At 37.4% G+C, this 23,843-nt stretch overlaps 1 protein-coding gene across 2 annotated transcripts in view; it reads left to right on the forward strand.

The window, feature by feature from the left end:
- MRC1 (mannose receptor C-type 1) overlaps positions 1-23,843 on the forward strand; it is a 127,812-nt gene that overhangs the window by 99,268 nt on the left and 4,701 nt on the right. For both annotated transcript variants that reach the window (XM_069086266.1, XM_069086267.1), the window contains exons 22-27: positions 3,553-3,719; positions 3,934-4,036; positions 8,413-8,642; positions 10,310-10,475; positions 12,141-12,290; positions 18,243-18,356. In XM_069086266.1, the coding sequence (XP_068942367.1) occupies positions 3,553-3,719; positions 3,934-4,036; positions 8,413-8,642; positions 10,310-10,475; positions 12,141-12,290; positions 18,243-18,356 (930 nt within the window). The remainder of the gene's footprint in view (positions 1-3,552; positions 3,720-3,933; positions 4,037-8,412; positions 8,643-10,309; positions 10,476-12,140; positions 12,291-18,242; positions 18,357-23,843) is intronic.

Here is a 23,843-nt window from a genome sequence, read left to right on the forward strand (position 1 = left end):
AATAGTAAATAAACTAGTCAAAATAACCAATTTATTAATTATTTATTAATAGACCATCTAGAACATATTTGTAGGTATTTTGGAAATGTTCAGCCTCTATCAATTAACCAATTAATTAACAAATCTTTATTAAGCATCAGCTTGATGCCAGACATTGTATTAGGTACTGGGGGTACAAAGGAAAAACCAAACAATTTCTTCCTGCAAGGAGCTTATGTTTTGTGTAGAGAGAGAAAAAATATAAATAAGTACATATATAGAAAATAAACAAAAATTTTGGGAGATAGGATCCTAGGAAATTACAAAAGTCTTCATGTCAAAGGTGATACTTAAACTGAGTTTGGAAGGGAAGAAACAAAGGATTTATAAGAGGAAGGAGTGCATTTCAGGCATGGGTCACAGCCATTGCAAAGGCATGAAGATGGGAGATGAATGTCATGTGTGTAGAACAGCAAAAAGGTCACTTTGAGGAGGGAATTAATGTATAAGAAAATAATATAAAAGAAAGTGAACAAAGACCAAAGTACTTCAAAGGCTAAATAGAGCAATTTATGTTTGGTTCTAGTGGCAATATGGAACCACTAGAGTTTATTGAGTAGGCGAATGAGATGATCAGACCTAAGCTTTAGGAAAATTTATTCAGCTACTATGAGGAGGATAAATTGGAGAAAGAAGAGGCTCAAGATAAAGAGGACAAACAGGAGGCCATTGTGGTAATGCAGGTGATAGACAAGAAGGGCCAAAGTAGCATGGCAGCCATGTAAGTAGAGAAATGTGCAGGTAGAAATGAAAACATCTAGCAATTGAATGACTATGTAGAGGAGTCAGAGATAACATGGAAGTTGTGAACCTAGCAGACTAGAAGGATGATGGGGTCCATAATGCAAATAGTGAAATTCAGGGCTAGTTTTGGGGGAATAGTGAGTTCTACTTTGGGGATGTTGAAATTTTGTAGTTTATTTTTTTTTTTAGTTTACATCATGGGATGCTGAATTTGAGAGGCCTATGAGACATTCACTTTGAAATATCCAATGTGCATTGTCTTGGTAGACTAGGTTTTACTTATAACAGGGTAGCTTCTATGTAAAACCTACACTGTTTTAGAAATTTTTGCTTATTTGCCTGTTTTATAACAAGTAATGCAGTTGAATTTGCTAATGTGGGAAAAGCAAAAAAAAAAAAAAGTTCCAAGGAATTTTCTTTTACTTGGAGCAAATTCATTTGGGGTGGGATATAGCATAGAGGGCAGTCCAATTACCAATTACTAGTTGGCCTGGGGTAGGGAAGGCATCCCTCAGAAAGGCTAGCAGGCGACCTCATGGCATTTAGCAGTATGGCACACTCCAACTACAAACCTATGAGGTTAATTGCTGGGATATATAATAATGGGTGCCAACCCCTTCCATAGTGAATTCAGTTACCTACAGGCCTTGAACCAACAATCCAAATACCTATGCATTGCTCAAGACCCAAGATTCCTTGTTCTTGGGAGCATGACAAACTTCCTCAAAATATTATTGGAAATATGCAGGGGTAGTCAGGACAACTACTGTGAACTGAACGACTCAGGCCTTTCTCCCTCACACATTCCACACAAAATTTAGATAAAAACCTCTCAAGGACTAGAAAGGTAATGACACAGTTGAGTTTGTTCATTGAGGTTAGTTACCCTATGGTGAAGGGGGTCCAACAAAATGAAATTCTTCCTAGGTTGATCTTGCACTGGGGAATCTAAACAAGGGGGGAGGGAAGAAACAGCTTCAGGAAGCTGATTTTTAGGAAACAGAAATATAAGCAGAAAATGGAATTTTAAGATAATTTATCTTATCACTTGGAGGAGGCAGGGGAGAGAGGCTGGTGAAATAGAAGCCTTGGATCAATGAGCCTGCTGCAATGATGTCAGTTTTTGGCCTCTCCAACCCATTCATGGTCCAGTAATTCTAACATTGACCTCCTCAACAATCCAATAGATAAGTAGAATAATTGATTTCTTATCTTGGCTAGAAATCAATGTTTCTGAGGTGAACAAAATTTGAATCAAGGTAATAGAGATTTTCACAAGGAAGCTCTTTCAAGATTAAATAATATGTACTAACTAGACAGGAAAAAGTTTTTTAAATACTTGTTTAGAGGCATTGGTAGAAGAGATTTAAGGCTGAAATGTTAGCAGGTGATTTCAGGTTTTATTCCTATTGCTGGAACAGATTATATTCTTACTTAAGGAATAAATCCAAGACCAACAATTTAAAAAAAACCAAATTGATAAATACACTCAAGAACAATGTAAATAATGTTCCCCAGGGAAAGGGGAATAAATAACTTAAAGATTACCATACCCTTTCTGAATTTCTTAATGGGAGGGGAGATGGATTTTTGTTGACTAAAAAATATAATGAAAAATAAGTCAATATCTGCTTGCACTAGCATTTATTTCTGCCTATGACTCAAAGACAAATATTCTTCTTTCATTGGAAAGAAGAATCAGCATAAGAATAGTCACTATCCATGAAAATCTGTGATCTCAGTTCAGTGTTTCCCTGTAGGGGTCCAACCATGCCTGACTATCATGCGCCTCTCTTGTCCTCTCCCTCGTTGGTCATAGCAGACCATCCCATGAAATAAAGATGTAATAATAATCATGACTCATCTTTATGGACTGTTTTAAGGTTTACAAAGGAATTTCTCCACAATTCTAGCGTAGATAGTAAAAATATTGTTATCCTCATTTTACAAATGAGGAAACTGAGGTTAAATAACTTGCCCACCGTCGGCCAGAGCCGTCATGTGCATCGGGGTCCAAGTCTCCTTCTGCCCCTTTATTTTCTTAGTGTATTTCATTGCTTCTCCTTGAATCAACAGAACACACAGATGCTTGAATTTCTAGATTTTCCCCCTTGTCCCAATCCCCCCCCCCCAATTACTAGCATCCTCTAGCTCTTGAAATTATTTTGTGTGACTGTGTACTTAATTATGTACATGCCCATATCCCCTCAGTGGAATGTACACTTGAGTACAGGGTTTATTTTTTATCATTGTAATCCTCAACTCTCCGAAGATAGTAGGCACGTGATAAATGTTTGTGCATTGAATTCAGGGGAATTAAGCTTTGTCTCTCTGAGTTCTTTGAACCCTAAATCCTCAGGTCCCCTTGTGGTGTCTTCCTGGTATTACCCCTCTTCAGTCATCTGATTCTAATAGTTTCCAGTGTTTGATTCCAGGGGTTTCTTCATGATATAACAACTCTGGGTTTCAGGAGCCCCTTATTGGGACTGTACCGTTGCCAAATCCTCCTGTTCCCAATTTCCTTGTCTATTGTAACCACCCTGAGGACCTTACTAACAATACCCAAAAAGTATATTTTGAGAAAGTTCCCTTAAAAGGCTTGAGTGTATTGCTTGGATAGTGGAAATACTCTACTAGTTTATTTTTGGGATAGCATAAAGATTTTCAAATGATCCTTGCAGATAACAATACAATCTAAGCATTTTGGTATTATTTGGCATTATTTTTCATAATGTGTCAATGACTAAAATCATCACATGAAACTTTCAGCATTCCTCACCACTCAGCTGAGGGCTTCTAACCATGACAGCTGGATTGGAATGAATGACATCAATTCAGAAAACAAGTTCCTTTGGACAGATGGCCGAGGAGTTCAGTATACAAATTGGGCAAAAGGTTTTCCTGCTGGCCGAAGAAGTCTCCTTTCCTATGAGGATGTAAGTGTTCATTGCAGGTTGTTTTGCCTTGTTCTGCCTTGGCTCTCTTCCCTCCCCTCCCCATCCCTCCTCTCCTCTCCCTTCCCCTCGCCTTCTTTCCCCTGCCCTTCCCTCCCTTCCTCTCCCCTCCCTCCCCTTTTCTTCCTTTCCCTTGAATCATCTGTGATGGGTGTTTATCTCCTTTTTCCTCCATCTCCCACCTGCCCATATTTAGGTTGACTGTGTGGTTATTGTTGGAGGTACATCGCTGGAGGCAGGGAAATGGGTTGATGAAATCTGTGAAAATGAAAAAGGTTACATATGCCAGACTGATTCTGGTGAGTTAAACCATAGTCTCCTTTGCATTTCTGATTTTCCTCTTGACGCCATATACTTTTCTCTGCATAGTTCATCATCTGCAACCAAGAGGGAAATGAGCACTCATCATAAACATTTAAAGAAACACATTTTGAAAAGCCTCACCAGCAGAATTAATTTTCTGTAAACAGAAATTGGCAATAAGTTATAACTCCTTATGGAATTAATTGAATGATGTTTTCAGATCTTTGTCACCAAGAAGCTTTATGCTCACTCAACTTGAAGTTAGTGACTTTTCCATTTTTAATTGCTTCTATTTGATGCTTTCTCGTTAGAGGATTTTTATGGTTCTGGGGAATTAGTTGTTCATTTTCCCTATTTCTATTACCTTTCATTGTTCTTAAGTCATTTTCAGTCTTGTCCGACTCTTCATGACCCTTTTTGGGGTTTTCTTGACAAAGATACTGTAGTAGTTTGCCATTTCTTTTCTCAGCTCACTTTACAAATGAGGAAACTGAGGCAAACAGGGTTAAGTGACTTGCCCAGGGTCAAACAGGTAGTAACTGTCTGAGGCCAGAGTTGAACTCAGAATATGAGTTTTCCTGATTCCAAGCCCAGTGCTTTGTGTACTATGGCATCACCCAATTGCCCCTTTGAAGTAAAGAAGGGGTGGGCTAGCTCACTTCATCATTTTTTCTCAAGTTGCAGAGACAAAGTAGCATAGTGAATAAAGTGTTAGATTTAGGAAGAGCTGAATTCAGGTCCCACAGCTGACCCATACTTTGTCCCCTTGGGCAATTTGCCTAACCCCCCAATGCCCTAGACATCTCTTTGAGACTATAAGTTATAAAGCAATTGTTTATCTGCCCAGATAGAATCTCTTCATCCTTCCCTACTCTAATGAAATCTAATGAAAATCTGAAAACAGAACACTATGAATATTTTTGGAGCCCAATGGAGTTTTGACATAATGGACATGATGTTACTCTTTATGTCGGTGCTCCCATGCCTACTATCATAGGAACTTGATCCATTAAGTACTTGGCAATCATAGGTATTCCTCAGTGTGGGCCAGGTGTGCCCAACATGTGACAATATACCTGACCCACACTCTAGGCATGTCTATGTTGACAGGCCTTAGTTCTCTGCCATTTAGATGCATAAGTATCTTTCTAGATACTTGTCTAGAGAGAATTCTTTTTAACAAAGCTACCTATAAGAACATGACTAGAGAATATAACCAAAGAATTGGCTATCACTTTGGAACAGCCCTTAGGATGGGGGGTACATAGGAGAAGGCTCTACCACCTGTCACATGCCTCCAGAGCACTTTCTGCAAAACCAGGAAATGCTGACATTGATATCAAGTGCTAGCATTAGGGACACAAAGATTTTTTTCACATGATTTCATTAATATGTCAGTGTTTCTTATTCTTTCTCTCATGGGATGGTTCAGATGACACCTTTCTGTAGCTTTCTCTACATTAGGTGCAAGATTCTTTTTTCTTTTCTTTTTTTGCTTTTTGGAGGGCTATTGGGGTTAAGTAACTTGCCCAAGGTCACAAGGCTAGTTTGTGTGTGTGTGTGTGTGTGTGTGTGTGTGTGTGTTAAGTGTCTGAGGCAGGATCCGAACTCAGGTCCTTCTGACTCTGGGGCCGGCACTCTACTCACTGTGCCACCTAGCCGCCCCCAGGTGCAAGATTCTTGAAAGCACAAAATGGTACCACCTCTGTTGTTTGCCCTTAGGTGGACCTCTCTTAGTAACCTGTAATGTCTCTTCAGATTTTGCCTCTAATTGCAAATTTCAAAATAGAGCAGACTAGCTAAGATAATAGCCATCCATAGGAATTTTCCTCTGGCTGTTCCTCCCATTATTAGCAATGGTAATTTTTACCTACCCTCATTTTTGGGGGGATGGTCTGTCAATTTTCCAACTGTATTACGATAACCATTTTTTTGTTTAGTCATTTGAGCATGTCTGATTCTTTGTGACTCTGTTATTGTGTTTTTTTGATGAAGGGATTTGTCATTTCCTTTTCCAACGATAACCATAGAGCTCCCCAAAATATGAAATCCTTGGACAACTCTATGCTATATTGCCTGTGGTCTTAGCATTTATAAACAACGGCAAAAAGAAAAAAAAAAAACAAGCAAAAAGGAGATAGTCCAAGTCACTTCTCTCCATAATATTCTTTTGACACAAGGTGGCAGCAACAGCAGAGAAAAGGAAAACAGGGATTTTAATTCACTCTGATTTCATTCGTTATCAATTGACCCTGAATTGCTATCCTTGCTATTTTTCACATTCCTGTTTTGTAACTTGGGCTTACAAAGCAGGTCTCGGTTGGTTATAAATCAGAGTGGACCAGAGGAAGGCCAAGAAATACATTTCAGCTAGGCAGAAGGGGGATAAGCAGCTGGTAGCTGTGGAGAAGCACATTTCAGCTAATCAAAGGGAAAACTTCCAATGGTGAGAGCAGTCCAGAAATACCATCATTGGCCTTGGAGTATAGTGGGCTCCTTCTCATTGGAGGGCTTCAAATAAAAGCAGAGTGATTACTTTCTAAGTATGTTATAGGAGGGATTCTTGTTCAAAGAGGAGAATTTAATCTTTAAGGTTCATTTCAATGAAAATGAGAATCTATGGTTCTATGCTGGCAATCTGGCACTCTAGAAGCTTTGTGAGATAGAGGCCATAAAAGCTAGAAAGAAGTAAGCAGATGTGTTTGATCTAAAAAATGAGGAGGTCCAGAATTCAGAGAAGTTAGGCAAACAAAGTGAAGTCTAAATCAGAAGAGAAAGTGGTATTTAGGGAAAACCACTCAATTGTCTCCATGCTGGTTACTTGCACCATAACTTTGCCATTATCTAACCATTGTTTTTTGCCTGGGTTTAGCTCTAGGGTAATCCTGACTTCTCAATGGGTGCCCAAACTCTCACGTTCTTTGGCTAATCCTCCCAACCCCAGAATTCTGGAGAAATTATAATAACAGGGCTCAAAGCTTAGGGGTTTTAAAAAAAAAAGGATCAGAGAACCCAATGTATAAACATGAATCAGGTATGGGATAGGCCATTTATCCCTATGCAGAAAAAGGAATGTTGAGCAAAAAGGAATGATAGCATGTATTACAGACTGATTAGACTAGAATTCAGTAACTTATAATTACTGTTGCAATTTGCTTAGAGGCTATTATTTAAGTCTAATTGAAGCATAATGCAGTTTTACAGGTCTGCTAATTAGGCAATTTACATTTCACTTTATCCTTATCTCTTGGTGGTGATCAAACTGCCTGATGGAAAGACTTCCTCTTGCTGTCAATCACTACTGCTCCAAGGGACACTATTTCTGCCACGTTGCCAGTGAGAGACAATGGTAGCAATTAATAATAATAATAGTTATTTATATAGTGCCATGTGCCAAGCACACAAGACTGTAACAAAGAAGACCCAAAAGGGAAGGGACCCCATGGTTTATAGCAGGGTAGGAGATAGGTAGTACAGCTACTATATAGATATAAAGACACAGATATAAATCCATAGAGCTCCAACTTAGCAATCAAACATATGATGTATTCCATGTATGCCAAAGAGGCAGACGTAGCCAGGAACCAGTTTCCCAAAATCCCTTGTTGTCAATTGCAATGGTAGATGCACATATTCAAGGAAAAGGGCATTGCAACAATCAGATTAGAGAACCAGGTAATATTTATTAATATGGGGCTGGGTGCCAAGACAATGAACAACAAGACAATGGGCATTAAGAATGGACTCTCTCATTGAACCATGGTTTCCCTAAATGCTTCCTGGCCAGGACCAGAATTTATTCTATATACATATACTACCCATATGACATACCCTGATGATTTGGAGGAATATAAGATAAGGATCATGCCAATTACTAACACAGGAACTCAACTAAGATGGGGAAAGAAAATTGAAAGGGAGAAGGTTCAAAATTATGACTAGATAGTAGATTCCTCCTTTCCAGTGAGATTAATCTTTCCCCTTCCATCGCATATTTCATTCTTAGTTCTCTGACTACTCTTCAATTTTCAAGAAGTCTTTCTATTTGTCATTTGGGAAAAATATATTTCTTTATCAGATGAACCTGGTTTTAACACATAGCTGTTTTTTTAACCAATTTGGAAATGACCCCCTTTGAAGATCAGTAATGAAGATCAAAATATCTCTATTTATTATAGGAAAATGGTCATAGAACACCTTGCACATTTCATTGCTGTGCACTGGATATGTACTGTTTTGTATCTGTTAGGATGCATCACTAGCTCTAATAATTCCATACCAATATAGGGGCATGCACCCTGTGAGGCCTCAGTTCAATCAATTTTATTCATCAAGATAACTAAAATGATATCTTTTTAAAAAATAATTTCAGACCCTGCTCTGCCTCATTCTGTGACACCAGAATCTATGGACTTCATCAAGTTTGGTGACAGTAGCTATTCAGTCATGGCAATGAAAATGAAATGGAATGATGCCTCGGATTACTGTGAGGGTAGCTCCTCCCAAATTGCCAGCATCCTAGACCCCTATATTAATGCATTTGTATGGCTGGAAATGCAGAAGCACAATGCACCTATCTGGATTGGCCTGAACAGCAACTTGGTAAGATTTTAGGAAAATATAAGACTTCCCTCCTATGTGTCTAAGAACCTGCAATATTTCTCCAGAGTCTTACCTGAGAATTTCTTATACTGTATCCTGTTTGAGAACTTCTCAGATCATATCCTGATTCTAATTAGCTTTAATTATTTACCTTTTTTTTCAAGTAGCACCATTACATTTTTCTTGTTTATTGTCACATACATTTTATTGTTTATTGTCCATTTTCAGTCTTAAATACCCTAAGGAGATTTTGCTTAAGGTCGGGTCTCTTGCTGACCTTTCTTCAAACAGGTTTTACTGTCCACTCTTTCCCTTTTTATGAGGTAACACGGCCCATAATCTTCAAACACTGTTTTTCACTCAATTTTATAAACAAGTAAATTCTAAGCCGGTATTTTTTCTTGACTGCCACATGTCTCTGATCAATAACCTCAGTGAAATATTTGCTAACTAAGATGTTTTTTAGACGTTTGTTTTTGTCATTGTTTCTTCATTAATGTCAATTCATTCACATTAGTGAAATTTATCTGTGCAGTGGATATTCCCATCCTTGAGATCACAGATCCATTTGAGCACTGAATGCAATTATGACTGCCTGCAGAAGATTTGGGTGGGGGGAAGGTGAAGGCTGGGTGGTAGGTGCATTTTCTAGGAGCACTCTATCAGTTAGTTATTATAAGTTTCTAGAGCTAGAGTGCTTCTATATGAGTATGGAATATTCCCTGAATGAGTCCATCTCTCAAATGCCCCTGGAGGAGCTGTTGTTATCTGTCTGGGGAGTCAGTGGTGAGCAGTGATCCTATCAGATTACCGCAGCATGTTGAACTATAGGCTTCTCTGGTAATCAAGGTCATGACTAAGACCTCTCACTACTATTGCTTAAAAGGAAGTATGATATTGACTGTGAATCAATTTTATACAGACATTTTATCTTTTGTTATTTAAAAATTTTTGCCTTTCATTTTTGAATTAATTTTTGCCATTTAAGCATGGTATCTTTCTTAATAAATATTGTCATAATTCTTTCATGGGTGTAAATATAATGTACATTTATTTTATATAAATTATTTTGCATTATCCTACACCGTTATTTTCAGCCAAATTAGCATGATGACTATTTAACTATATAATTACTTATGTGGAATCAATGAGAACTAAATTACTGATTGATTTAGACGCTATAACACTGCAAAATATTTCTTCAAGAATGGAACAGCTCTGCCTATGTTGGACATTAGCCTGTTAATGAACATTGCCTGCTGAAGATGTCCTTTCAACAGAAAAAAATAATAATAATTCAAACATTTTGTCACTTTTAGGGCATTAATTAGGCTATGTTGTTAAGAACTTTGTATGAATTAGTAAATTATAAAAGAATAAACTGAATAAAACAATTAAAATAAATCTTGAAGCATCATGAATCACTGCTGGAATAGGAATCAGAAAACCTGGGATCTTTATTCTATTCTGCTTACTAATTTTGTGAATTTGGAATAGTCATTAACTTCCTTGGGCCTCAGTTTCCCTCTCTATAAAATTAGAGAGTTTAGTTAGCCCTCCGACTTAAACTGTATAGATCTGAGGGGAAAAAAGTTTTGACTTAATTTTTTTTAGCTGGTTAATTTGGTGTTAAACAGAGTAATGTAAGTCTTTGTTTTTCCTTATAGACTCAAGGTGAATACACATGGACTGATAAATGGAGAATGAGATACACAAACTGGGCCCCTGGGGAGCCTCAAGTGAAATCAGCTTGTGTTTATATGGATCTGGATGGATTCTGGAAGACAGCAGCTTGTAATGAAACTTACCAATTTCTCTGCAAAAAATCAGATGGTAATTAGACATTACAATATTCTTTGGGGGGGATTTTGATTTTCAAAGCAAGCAAGTACCTACCCTTGTCATTGTGCTGCTGAAAGCATTAGTTGTTGTCTCAGGAACTTTTGAGCAGGCAAAAATCTCTCTTTATCTAACAGGAAGATGTTAGATCAACCATTCTTTGTCCATTTACCTGTTTTTTCCTCTAGCACCAAACAGGACTGAAATTAGGGTGAAGCATTTCCTATCCTGGAACCAACCCTGGAGCTAGGGAGACCTGAATTTAAATCCTGCCTTTAGCACAGTGGCCCCCTGGCACCACTTAAGTTGCCCAGGCAACTCTCCAGGAATGAGTTGCAGAGAAGGTCCCATGCCAACTTGCTTCATGAGCAGTAATTCTCCCATTTGGGAATTCCCTATACTGATGAAATCACGGGTCCAGTCCCCATTTCTACTTTGCATATTATCAGTGTTTATTTGTCACTGACATTCTGAGCATTTATTTGGGAATTCTTCTGACTTTATGGCACCTTATTTCCAAAGCAAATCTCCTTATTTTTTTCAGGGATAGATAGAAATTCTTATATAAAATAATAGAACACAGCCCATTTTAGATTTCTCAGAATTAGGGAAACTGCACTCAAACTTAGAATGGCATCTTTGGCCTTTGGCTATAACATCAGAGGTGCAATGGGATAAGTGTAATAAATGCTAACTTTGCACTAACAAGCTAGGACTGAAGCATTACGGTCCCCCAAGTCCAGAGGGCTCATGGGGTATATGGTGAGCATATAATTTAGAACAGTAGCTGAGAGCACCGATACCTTTGCAAAATTCACCTGGGAGCCAAATAATTAGACTTCTATATTGCTGATATGTGCATATGTCTGATTATGTAATTTCTGAATTATGAGCAACTATCATAGACTATAGTAGAAATATCACTGGACTGAGAGACAGTATCATCAGAAGGTTCGTTGGATTGGAGAGCTAGGGTTGGAAAAAACCTTCAAGACCATCAATTGTACTAGTGCTAAACTCAGAAACTGAGGCCATTAATCTGTACAAAAGGATCCCTATGGGGCACATGTTAGTTTTAAAATGTAACATGATCTATCTTTTATTATATTTTTATTTATTTTGTTAAATATTTACATTTTCATCTGGTTCAAACTTTATTTGGGAGAATTGTGGATCTTATGCACCTCATTTCTAGATAGGGAAAGTGAGACCCAGAGCAAGAAAGCAACCCACCCAGGTTCACCCAAGTAGTATTTGGCAGACTTGGAATTCAGACCCAGATCCTCTGACTCCCCATTTAACTGTTCTTTCTGCTAAACCACACTAGAGGCCAGGCTTCTAATCCTGCTTCAGACAATAAGAAAGAAACAGTGTGATCTTGGTCAAGTCACAAATACCAGGTTTTTCATCTTGAAAATGAGGAAATTGGGTTAAAGATCCCTTTTAGCTATCAGGTTCTGGAATTCTCCTGATGTCATAACTAGAACTGATAAAATCATAAAAATTCAAGTAGTGATAATGATGAATTCAAATAAAGGACAATTGGTGGTTTCTTACTTATGACCAGTGGTAGATTTTCTTTCCCCTTAAGTTGATTCTGGAGTGTATTTTGTTTCATAAACTTTATAATTGTCGTTTAATTATCTTCTTACCTCTCAGTAAAGCCCTCCACAGAGCCTCCACAATTACCTGGCAGATGTCCAGATTCAGAACAAATTTCTTGGATCCCTTTCCATGGTCATTGCTATTATATCGAATCTTCCTCTACAAGAAGTTGGGGCCAAGCGTTGCTAGAATGTAGTCGAATAGGTAAGTATGAGTTTTATTGAGAACTGGCTCACAGATTGTACATATTGCAGCAAGGATTACAAGTGTCCCTTAAATTCTTCAAATAATGAATGTCAAGTATCTAATTTTTTAACTTTTCCCCTATTTGCTTCCTTGTAATGAATTTCTTCTAGCATAGAAAGCCATTATTACCTCCTTCAAAGCATGTCTGCCAGTTTTTGTCCAAACTCTCCAACTGTGAGAATTGGGTTTCCCATAGCCACAGAACCATTTTAAAACATAATCCCTACAGTTGTAGAGATAAACTCAGCAGATATACAAAAGAATACTTGACCTCTTCTCCCATTTTATCTGTCTCAAAGCTCCCAACTAGGGCTACTCACTAGATTACATACTCCAGCCAAATCAAGAGATAATTTCTCATCTCATTAGTCACAATATTTTCAAGTCCAGTGACTTTTATATCCTGAGATGACCCTTGTCAGGACTCTGTCCTTAAGAGTCATCTCACCAATAACAGAAAACCATTTGCATCAGATCTCCATAATTAGGGGTAGATATAGAAAAGAAAGTGCTAAAATTCAAAGTAGAAAAATAAAGCTGATTTGCTTGTTAAATAGTTTAAAATAGTAGATTTTTTTGACTTGTCTTCAGCTAAGCAAGGAAATCCAATCCTCAACTTTCAACCTAGGTCTTTCTCTTTTTAAGAATTCCTCCCTTCTTTCTTCTTTTATTCTTCCTTTTCCAGAGAATCTGCTGCAGAATTATTTTAAAATATAAAGCACCATAGAGAATTTAATCTCTGAAATATTTTTTCATGCTGCTTCCATTCACTTAAATCTCACATTTTGCAAATCACGGTTTCTCTGTGGACCTCATCTGTAAAAAGAGGAAGTTGGATTAGATGACCTCTGCAATCCATTTAAACTCGAAATCTGAAATCTTTATTGATGTGTATTCATCATTTAACATATGAGTTTAATCATCCACTGACCCGACAACTCCTGGCCTTTTATTCAGATTTCTGTCTAGACCCTTCATTGGATCCTGTGACTTTGAATTAGAAGGAAACTTGGAGACTGTCAAATCCAAACTTTTCATTTTATTTTATAGATGAGGAAATTGTGGTCCAGAGAGGGAAACTGTCTTGCTGAAGGCATAGAGATAGCATAGAGATAGGTAGTATGTGTGAGAGACAGGATTTAAAAGTTGACCCTTTTTGTTAAAAATTCTTATTCAGGTAAAGTTTAACCACCTGATATAGATTTTATAAAATAAAAATGTTTACTTCTCACTGCTAAGGCACTTAATCCACTTATTAGTGTTGTACTGTGTTGAGTCTTGATTGATTTTCTTTGCTTTGTTTAGTTTCTTTTTTTCAAAAGTGGAGTAGTTTGTTAATTAAAGGAAAAAAAAGTTTTTCTTTTCAATAATAGTGGCTATTCATCAGAACAGTAATACATTTTCAGAGTTGGATCTGATCTTAGGGGTACCAGCCAAAAATGGGTTAGTAGAACATTAACAAAAACTTGTCACCTGGAGAAAAAGGATAAAATCTATTTTTATCTAAATATGTAAAGCCAATCAAATCTGGCTTGAGTGACCATTTTCATTGTCGAACTACAGCATTAATAACAAGGGAGATTTTTCTTTCGACTTTAGTATTAAGTAATGCCTTATTTGTTCTTTAATTGTTTAAAGTCTATATTCTACTCTAAGTAACTGACTTACTGGTGATGAACCTCTCCATATGGACCTAAGCAGGTGGATTCTGGTGCTGGAGCTATATTAAAAGACTTTCCATGAGGGTGGAAAGATATCATTAGAGAAATGTACAACCTAGAAAAAAATTAGAACCAGTCCTGTAGCAAGAGTCAAAGATAGCTATTGTGCAGATTGCATTCTCCACTGATTTCTGTCCAGTTTCAAAAGAAAATACCTTACCCAGAGAAGTTTATGTCCAGAAAATCTTTGGGGAACCCTTTCTGGTGATTTCATGGTAGGATAGAGACAAGAGTCACACAGAATAGGTCATCATGTATGGATGCTGAATGGCATTATTAGTGGGAATGTGGGAATTAGTGAGATTATAGCTCCATCCAAACATATAGGGTGGACCAATGAGGACTGATTCTAGTGTCAATCATTGGCAGGAGGATATAGACTAGGCAAGGGAGTATGGGAAGATGATAGAAGCAGTATTTTACTGATTTCTGAATTCAGTTGATCAGAGATGGAAAGAGAAGAAATAGAAAGATCTCTTCCTCTATCATTTTAACATCTCTCTCTCCCTGCCCCATTCCTTTTTTCCTTAAAACAAGTGCTTCAGACAAGTTCTACAACTCTCTCCCTCTCTCTCTTTCTGTCTCTGTCTCTCTCCTTCTGTCTCTGTCCCTCTGTGTCTGTCTCTCCCTCTCTCCCCCTTCCCTACCTCTTTCCCTCCCATCTGTCTTTCTCTCCCCCCTTTCCTTCCTTTCTCTGTCTCTGTTTTTCACAACTTCTCCTCTCCCCCCCTCACCATGGGACAAGAAATGCTTCCTGAAAGAGACATGAATTTGGAGAAATGGAAGGGGAATAATTGGCCTTGGGTCCTGTGTTGATTCAATAGGTCTTTTTTCCAGGAGAAGATGATAGATAAGGGTAGTGCAGCATGAGTCTCCAATGCCTGATGAACTTCAGTTGGGCAGAAACAGAGCAAAGCAAAGCACCGAAAAGGGAGGAGGGTGGGCAGTGGACAATAACACCTAGCTTTGTACTTCATAAATGTTTGGTTAAATCACCACAAATATATTGATGTAAATACACACATACATGTAGGTGCATACATGTACAAACATATGTATGTGTATATATATAGATATATATCAAATAGGTCTCTAAAACTCTGAACTCACAGACAATTCTCATTTATTTTTAAGCCATAGAATTCCATTTGCTGAATATTCACCTTTAATAGATTGCTTTGGCCTAATAATATCAAACATCCAAAAATTTATTATATACCTACTTTGTGAAAAGTTTTGCATTAGGCACTGTATGTACAAAGAAAAGTAAGACATTCTTTTAATTACAGTCAGGCTATATAGAGATATACATAGATATAGATATATGCATATATATGATATAGATATAGACACAGACACAGGTATAGGTATATGTAGTCAAAACATATGACTTCCCTGGTATGGGGAGCTCCCAGTGGGCCAACCCTAGCAATGGAGTTCAGCAACTCATCTGTAATTTAAAGTCTTAGAGAGTTGCTTGGGGCACCCAGAGATTATATAAATTAACCATGATCATTCAGATGGTATGTATTAGACGTGGGACCTAGATCTCCCTATTCCAAGGTCTATCCTCTAGCCATTATGGACGTCTTCATCCATCCATTCATGCATCTATTTCTAATAAATAAATAAAATTTAGTACATGCTAATTGACAGATTAGTACAGTCAGTAAGTGTTAGAGAAATTCAGAGGAGTAGGTGTTTGCTGAGGGCTGGCCAAGGCTGTGAGGGAAGAACAGGATAGAATTTGAGATAGATTTTGGAGGAAGGATAGATGTTAGCTAAGTGGCAGAAAGGAAGAAAGGTTGCCATATCATAATGACAACTTTTTTTGTTTTCGTTTTTTGTTTGTTTTTTTTTTACCTCTCTAGGTCTCAGTTTTCTTCACTATAAAATGAAGGTATTAGCCTATGTATGATTTGGTCTCTCTCCCATTAATTAGTGTTCACTTCTTGAGAGTAGGGATTGTTTTGTTCTCTGGATTTATATCCAAGGGCTTACCATAATGCCCAGAAAATAAGTAATAGATGTTTGTTTATTGATTAATTGATTTTAAGTTTGTATATATACTCTGGGAGTAGGAATGCAATTCTTGCATGTTTGAGTCACAGAGTGTTAGAACAATTTAACTGGAATTGAAAACTCATACAGTGGTTTATTAAGAGATTAATTTGGGGGGGCTTAATAGAGGGTTTTGAATACTAATCTAAGGAGTTTGGGAGGAGTGTATGGAGTGTTCAGGGAGGATTAACATCTTTAGTGTGAGGACTTGCTGAGTCCTTTTCTAGGTCGCTCACCCACCTTTGGCGTCCACGTTTCATTCAATTTTCATCTGTGACTCCAAGAAGTAATAGCATATACAATGACCACAGCCTTGCGAAACCATCTTGGTAGATAGGTTAAAGCAGGCTGAGGGTAAGCAACAGGCCACAAATCTGTCAGTGGGCTCAAGCACGTGACGATTCTTTGCCCCCTCCACCCCCCTTGCCCCAACAATTTGTTCCAACTGTCGTAAAGGCAGCTGAAGCAGGCACTGTGGAACACTTGGAGCTTGGTCAGTCTTTGAAGATGCCATCCACTGCATCCCAAGTCATTGTCAGTCATTTTGACTTTGTCTTGACACTGGACTTTGATGACTCTAGAAGAGTGAGGGAGGTTGAAGGCTTTATGCAACTCTGCTTCACTTAAGTCCAATTTATGCACAAATCAAGTCATCACCCTGTGATATCATTGGTCCTCTTCAAAAGGAAGGATGAACAATAATGAGTTTGAATTTTATTTTATTGACAGGGGAGAATCATTGAAGGATTTTGATCTAGAGATCAATATAATACGAATGGCATATTGGGAAGATTCCTCAATTCATAGTGTGCAAAATAGATGAGAGAGAGGAAAGATTGGAAATAGGCAACATCGTATGTTTTCTTTCAGCTCTTTTCAAACAAGATTTTCTTTTGATATCACCACTACCACATATCCTCCATCAAATTTTGGCTTCTCCATTCTTAATGTGACATTGCCGAATTCCAGTTACTCCATCACAACATTCTATACCGCTGGGCAGAATGTAAATCTTCATTTTATAACTGTTCACAAAATAGTTCTGGCATTCATACCAACAACTTTCTGTGACTGTTGTGTAAAGTTGTTTGTGGTTGATGATGAGCCCTAGAAATTAGAAATAACATCTCATAGGGTCATAGATGTAGATGGAAGAGGCCTTAGAAGTCTCCAAGTCTAATCCCCTCAATTTACAAATGACAAAACTAAGGCTGAGGAGATGAAGTGACTGCCCAAGCTCTGCCTAGCAGAGGATATGGACCTATGTCTTCTTTTGGCAACAAATTCATTGCTTTTTCCACGGTATCATGTTGCTTCCAAGTACTTTTGTGCCATTGTGTTAATGTAAAATACATCAGTTTAATAAATAATTATGGAGTACTTCATTTTCTCCTCCCTCCCACCACATTTTTCAATAAACGAATGCTAAATGTTCACCTTGGAAATGAACTTATGCCATTATGGAGAGCAAAGTTAAAATTCTGAATTCATCTAGAACATTTCTTGAATTGAATTTCTGACTTGGATTTTAATCTAAATATTTTGAAAACTATTTCAATATACTTTATTTTCCTTGTAATCCTATATATTTCATTTTATGCATTTTGGAAAGTGTCCCAGGATGACCTATTTTCATTACCTTCCTGACTTTGGTTTTGACTTTCTAGATGTTGATGTCCCACTTCTCAGCTTCCTTTTGTGTATTGTCCTCTCTTATTAGAATGTTAGCTCTTTGAAGTAGAGGACTGTCTTTCTTTTTGCTTGTATCTCCAGATCTTAGGAAATTACAAGTATTTAAGATAAGTTATTGTCTTGCCTAAAAATAATATATTGAGAAAGGCTTCCATAGACTTCACTGGACTGCCAAAAAAGTTCAGGACACAAAAAAGGTGAAGAACCCCTGATTTAGAGGGATCCAATCACTAACCACTGAGTGGCGAGGAAAGAGGCATCTAGTCATTAGGTAGTATGTCATTTAAGGGAATAGTCCGTTCCCTAGTGAAGAGCAGGTCAAGATCCAGGACTATCTTTTAAACACCTTGGCTATTAGGTAGTTGACACAAAGAATAAACCATTCCCACCAGTTCCATGTATCTGAATCATATTTGTTCTTTTGTCTACTTTGCAGGTGCAAGTTTGGTTTCCATCGAGTCAGCTGTGGAATCAACCTTTTTGACCTACAAGGTTGAGCCTCTGAAAAGCAAAACCAATTTTTGGATAGGAATGTTTAGAAATGTAGAAGGTAAGTATGGTAATACCTTTATTTAGCACAGGAATTTTCTGTCCCCCATTCCTCCTCATTTCTACTTATTAAAATCCATCTCTTCTTTCAAGGCCAATCTCCAGCCTCGCCTCCACTGTGCCTCTCTGTGGAAGTGGCCTGTCACTTCTCCAGCTCTTCCTGGACACTTTGAATTTCCTCTTTGCCCCTTTCACATTTGACCTTTTCATATTCTCTTATATGTATCTGTGTGTCTACTTGTCCGCTATCACATTCTACTCTTTTATATTCTATCCTGCTCACTGCTGTACCTACTATTCTCTCTGTTGCCCCCAGGAGATGATGGACTCCTTCAGGGTAAGAATTTTCTCACCTTTCAATCTCTGTAGTGACTTAGATGTCAAAAGTACTTAATTTTTTAAAACTGAAATTGAATTGAACACCTGGAATCTTCTGTTCCAAGGGAAAACAATAATTTCAGTGATTTTGTGATTGATTCATGGTTTTCTCATCATATTTTCATTGTGAAAGCTGAGGAATGGATGAACTTAGTGCATGGAATGTTGTGGTCTTTTAAAAATATTTGTTTTTATTCCTCAACTGAAACATAACACAAAGTGGGTATTCACACACACACACACACACACATATATATATATATATATGTGTGTGTGTGTGTGTATGTATATAGTTATGTACATATATATACCCTGCTATTAAATATCATGTCATATATGTATGTATATATTTATGTGTGGGTATCATACGTAACATTAGGTATCATCTTTATTTATCTAGCTCTCTGAGCAGAAAAAGGATTGTGACATGGTGATTTCTATTTCATGCTGATTGCTTTTAATTTTAAATATATCTATTAATTAATTAATAAATTCAGGCTTTGTCTTTAGTTCTGTCCTGCTGATATGATTTTTCTTCTGGCCCCTCTGTTCTCTTTTGTGAATTTTAAAAACATACTTCAATGACCTCTTTTGTTCTTTTCCATTTTTTTGGACAAACCTATTGCTAGTCTCCTTCACCCCCATCTCTGCTCCCTATCTGTCCATCTGAAAACAAAGAAAGAAAACCAAAACTCTTTTAACAAACAGCATATTGTGGTCAATTAGGAATATTTAGAGGTTTACTTTCCCCCATATTTATTTAATATTCTTGATGGAATATTTTTATAAAGTAAAAAATTAAAATTGAAAAGGAAAAAAAAGGAAAAAGGGGAGATTCCTCATATTTCACTCATTTGCTTGAACAAGATGAGTTCAGCATATGAGCTGTCATTAGTTCAACACTACAGTCCCCATGTGCCTTGGAAGCTTGGAGTCCCCTTTTATAGTTGCTTAGTCAGTCAACTAGCATTTGTTAAACTCCTACTGTGCACCAAGTACTATGCTAAGCACTGAGGATCTGAACAAAGGCAAACAACCATCCCTCCCTTCAAAGAGTTCACAGTCTAATTGGGGAGGCAATAGGCAAACATCTATGTATAAACAAGACTTAGACAGGATAAATTGGAGGTAGTATCAGTGGAAAGGCACTAAGTTTGAGGAGAACTGGGAAAGGCATCTTGTTGAAGGTGGGTCTTCAATTGAGACTGGAAGGAAGCCAGAGAAACCAGGAGATAGCAATGAGGAGGGAGAATTTTCCAAGCATGGGGGACAGCAATCTTTGCTCGTGCCAAAATCTCTACATTGCCATAATCAAATTAGTTTTCTTGGATTCAAAACATACTCTTCCTTCTCCTGGTTACTAACCCTAATAGAAACACAAATTACTATTTGTGTTCATTGTTTGACCATATTCCTTGTCATTCACTTTACAATCTTGAACTCACCATGGATTCCCTTCATTACATACCTAATTACTTTCCAAGCCCTATCCTTTTATTTCCACAGTAGCTCTTGAATTTTTCTCTTCCTTTCTGTTCTCACAATTAAGAATTTTTTATTTCTTTCCTGTCCAGTTTGCTGGTCTCATAAACAGACTTTTAATCTTGTGGTATCTCCTTCCTCAAGTTCATTCTTTGTATCACTGCCAGATAAATCTTTCTAATGGGCTATGGTGATTGTGCTGATCAAAAATCCTAAACAGTTTCACATTTCCTACTGAGCATAGTCCAAACCCCTTAGTTTGTTCTTAAAAGTCATTTAGACTTCCCAGTCATCATTCCCTACATTAATCCATTCATCTTTGGAACTCTCAGTTTGGATTGAGTTGTCTTTCTTGTGAATAAGTACAAACTCAGGAACTCCATTATGCATTGTTAACCTCAGAACAATCAAGACTTACTTCATGTTCTATCTAGCCATTCATCCTGGCCATCATTTTACTGTCCCCTCTAGTATTACAAGTAATATATATCCCTTCTCTACCTTTGCTACTTGTGTTTTGCTCCAGAAACAATAATCAAATCAATACTTCAAACACAATTACTAATGGAAAGTTGTATCATGGGAGCCAAGATGGTGGAGTAAGCAGTAATTCATCATAACCCTCCCCTATTCACCTCTAAAGAACAATAAAGTAGCTCCCCAAAACAAATCCCAGAATAGCAGAACTTGAAGAAAGATGGGGTTAAACAATATTTCCAAGAAACTTGGAAGATTGTCAAGAAAGGTCTAACTTGGGTAAAATGAGAATGCAGTCCAGGAAAGGAAGCATTCTAGCAAACCAGCAGCAAGTCCCACCTCAGCAAACCAGTGGGAGATCCTGAGCCCTGGTGCAGTAGAATAAGCAAATGACAATATCAGGACCACCTTCAGCATAGCCAGGGGAATGGACAGATTCTAGCTCCAAGAACCACAACATGCTTCAGCATAGGCCTGGACAAACAGGCAGCTGCCACCAGCCAGACTGATGTGTGCTCCAGTGTAGCCCCAGGGAAATGCAAAAACACCCCACTGCTCAGAAGCTGCCAGACTCCTACAGCCTCCAGCAGCATCAGCCATCCTACCCCCACCACCCCCCACTCCACCCAGTATAGCATCAGACACAAGGGCTCTCCGTGGGCCTCAGGGTTACACCAGTGGAGCACCAGGTAAACTGCCAGGGTCTACAAGCCCTGCGAGAAGAAACCTGAGACAGTGCCCTTTCCACTCTGGAAGCAGAGATCAATTTTAAAGGAAAAAGGCCAAAAAGATGAGCAAAAAACAACAACAAAAAAAAGAGTCTGACCACAGAAAGTTATTATGGTGACAGGGAAGATCAGGACATAAACTCAGAAGACAACAATGTCAAAACACCTGTGGAAAAGACCCCAAAGAAAAATGAGAGATGCTCTCAAGTACTCATGGAAGAGCTCAAAAGGGAGCTTAAATATCATATGAGAGAGGTAGAAGAAAAATTGTGAAAAGAAATGAGAGTGATACAATAGAATTATGGGAAAAAAGAGTCAACAGCTTGGAAAAAGAAACAATTGCTTAGACAATAGAATTGACCAAATGGAAAAGGTGATACATAAATCCACTGAAGAAAAAAACTCCTTAAAAATACAATTGGCCAAATGGAAAAAAATTACAATAACTAACTGAGGAAAACAACTTTTAAAAGCTAGAATTGGGCAAGTTGAAGCTAATAACTCTATGAGACATCAAGAATCAAATCAAATAAATTTAAAAGAATGAAAAAAAATAGAAGAAAATACAAAAAACCTTATTGGAAAAAACAACTGCTCTGGAAAATAGATCCAGGAGAGACAATGTCAAAATCATTGGACTACCTGAAAACCATAATCAAAAAGAGGACCTGGATAGCATCTTTCAAGAAGTTATCAAGGAAAACTTTCTTGATATCCCAGAACCAGAGGGCAAAATAGATATTGAAAGAATCTGCCCATCACCTCAGAAAAGAAATTCCAAAATAAAAATTCTGAGGAATACTATAGCCAAATTATAGAACTATCAGGTTAAGGAAAAGATACTACCAGTGGCCAGAAACAAGCAATTCAAATATTGGGTAGCCATAATCAGGATTACACAGGATTTAGAAGCTGTAACATTAAAGGGTCAGAGGTCATGGAACATGATATTTCAGACAGCAAAGGACTTAGGACTATAAAAAAGAATCACCTACTTGGCAAAATTAAGCATAAAACTTCAAAGGAAAAATGGTCATTCAATGAAATAGAAGGATTTCAAGCTTTCATAAGGAGAACACCAGATTTGAAAAAAATAATTGATCTCTAATATGAAGACCCAAGAGAAGCCTACAAAGGTAAAAGGGGAAAAGAAAACAAGGGATTCAATGGAACTGAACTATTTGTATACCCACATGGAAAAGTGATACTTGCTATTAGAAACTGTACCACTAATAACACAGCTAGAAGGAACATACATAGAGAGAAGGTACAGGTATATGGTGAATTGGAGGGAATTACATAAAAAATAATTACAGGATGAGAAAGAGCAGTACACTGGGTGCAGAAGGAAGGGGGAGATAGAATGGGGCAAATGATATCACATGAAGAGGCATGAAAAACCTATTATAGCACAGTGAAAAATGAGAGGGTATGTAATGGGCATTGCTTTAACCTTACTTTCATTAGTATTATCTCAGAGAATGAATAATATACACAATTGGTTGAATATAGAAATTTATTTTACTCAACACAAAAATAGGGGAGAAGATTAAGTAAAGGGTGGGGGGAGAGTGACAGAAGAGAGGGCAGAGAGGGAAAGGTTGTAGACAGAAGTAAAACACTGGTGAACATGGACAGGGTGAAAGGAGAGAGAAAGGTATAAATGGGGAAAATAGAATGAAGAGAAATGCACAATTAGTAATAACTGTGAATGTGAATGGGATGAACTCTCCCATAAAGCAAAAGCAGATAGCAGAGTAGATAAAAAATCAGAATCCTACAATATGTTGTTTATAAGAAACAAACCTGAAGCAGAGAGATGCACACTGTGAAGGTAAGGGACTGGAACAGAATCTGTTGTGTTTCAGATGAAGTAAAAAAGCAGGGATAGCAATCCTGATGTCAGACAAAGCAAAAATAGACCAAATTAAAAGAGATAAGGAAGGAAACTAAATCTTGCTAAAAAGTGTCATAGGCAATGAAGTAATAGCAATACTACACACACACACCATGAAATAGCATCCAAATTCTTAAAGAAGTTAAGTGAGTTACAGGTTTATAACCAAGCAAGACATAGCATTGAAAAATATAAAATAAATAATTTTGATTATATTAAATTAAAAAGCTTTTGTACAAACAAAATCAATGCAACCAAAATGAGAAGGAAAGCAGAGAGCTGGGAAATAAGCTTTACAGCAAGTATCTCTGATAAAGCCTCGTTTTTCAAATATATAGAGTTAAATTTATAAGAATAAAAGCCATTCCCCAATTGATAAATAATGAAAGGATATGAACAAGCAGTTTTCAGATGAAGAAATCAAAGCTATCTATAGGCATATGAAGAAGTGCTATAAATCAAGTTTGATTAGAGAATTGCGAATTAAAACAACTTTGAGGTACCACAACACTCCTATCAGATTGAC

Source organism: Petaurus breviceps, unplaced genomic scaffold, assembly GCF_028583685.1.
Source record: "Petaurus breviceps papuanus isolate PSGF00001 unplaced genomic scaffold, PetGlider_PUasm1.0 178, whole genome shotgun sequence".
In the NCBI taxonomy this organism is placed as follows: Eukaryota; Metazoa; Chordata; class Mammalia; order Diprotodontia; family Petauridae; genus Petaurus; species Petaurus breviceps.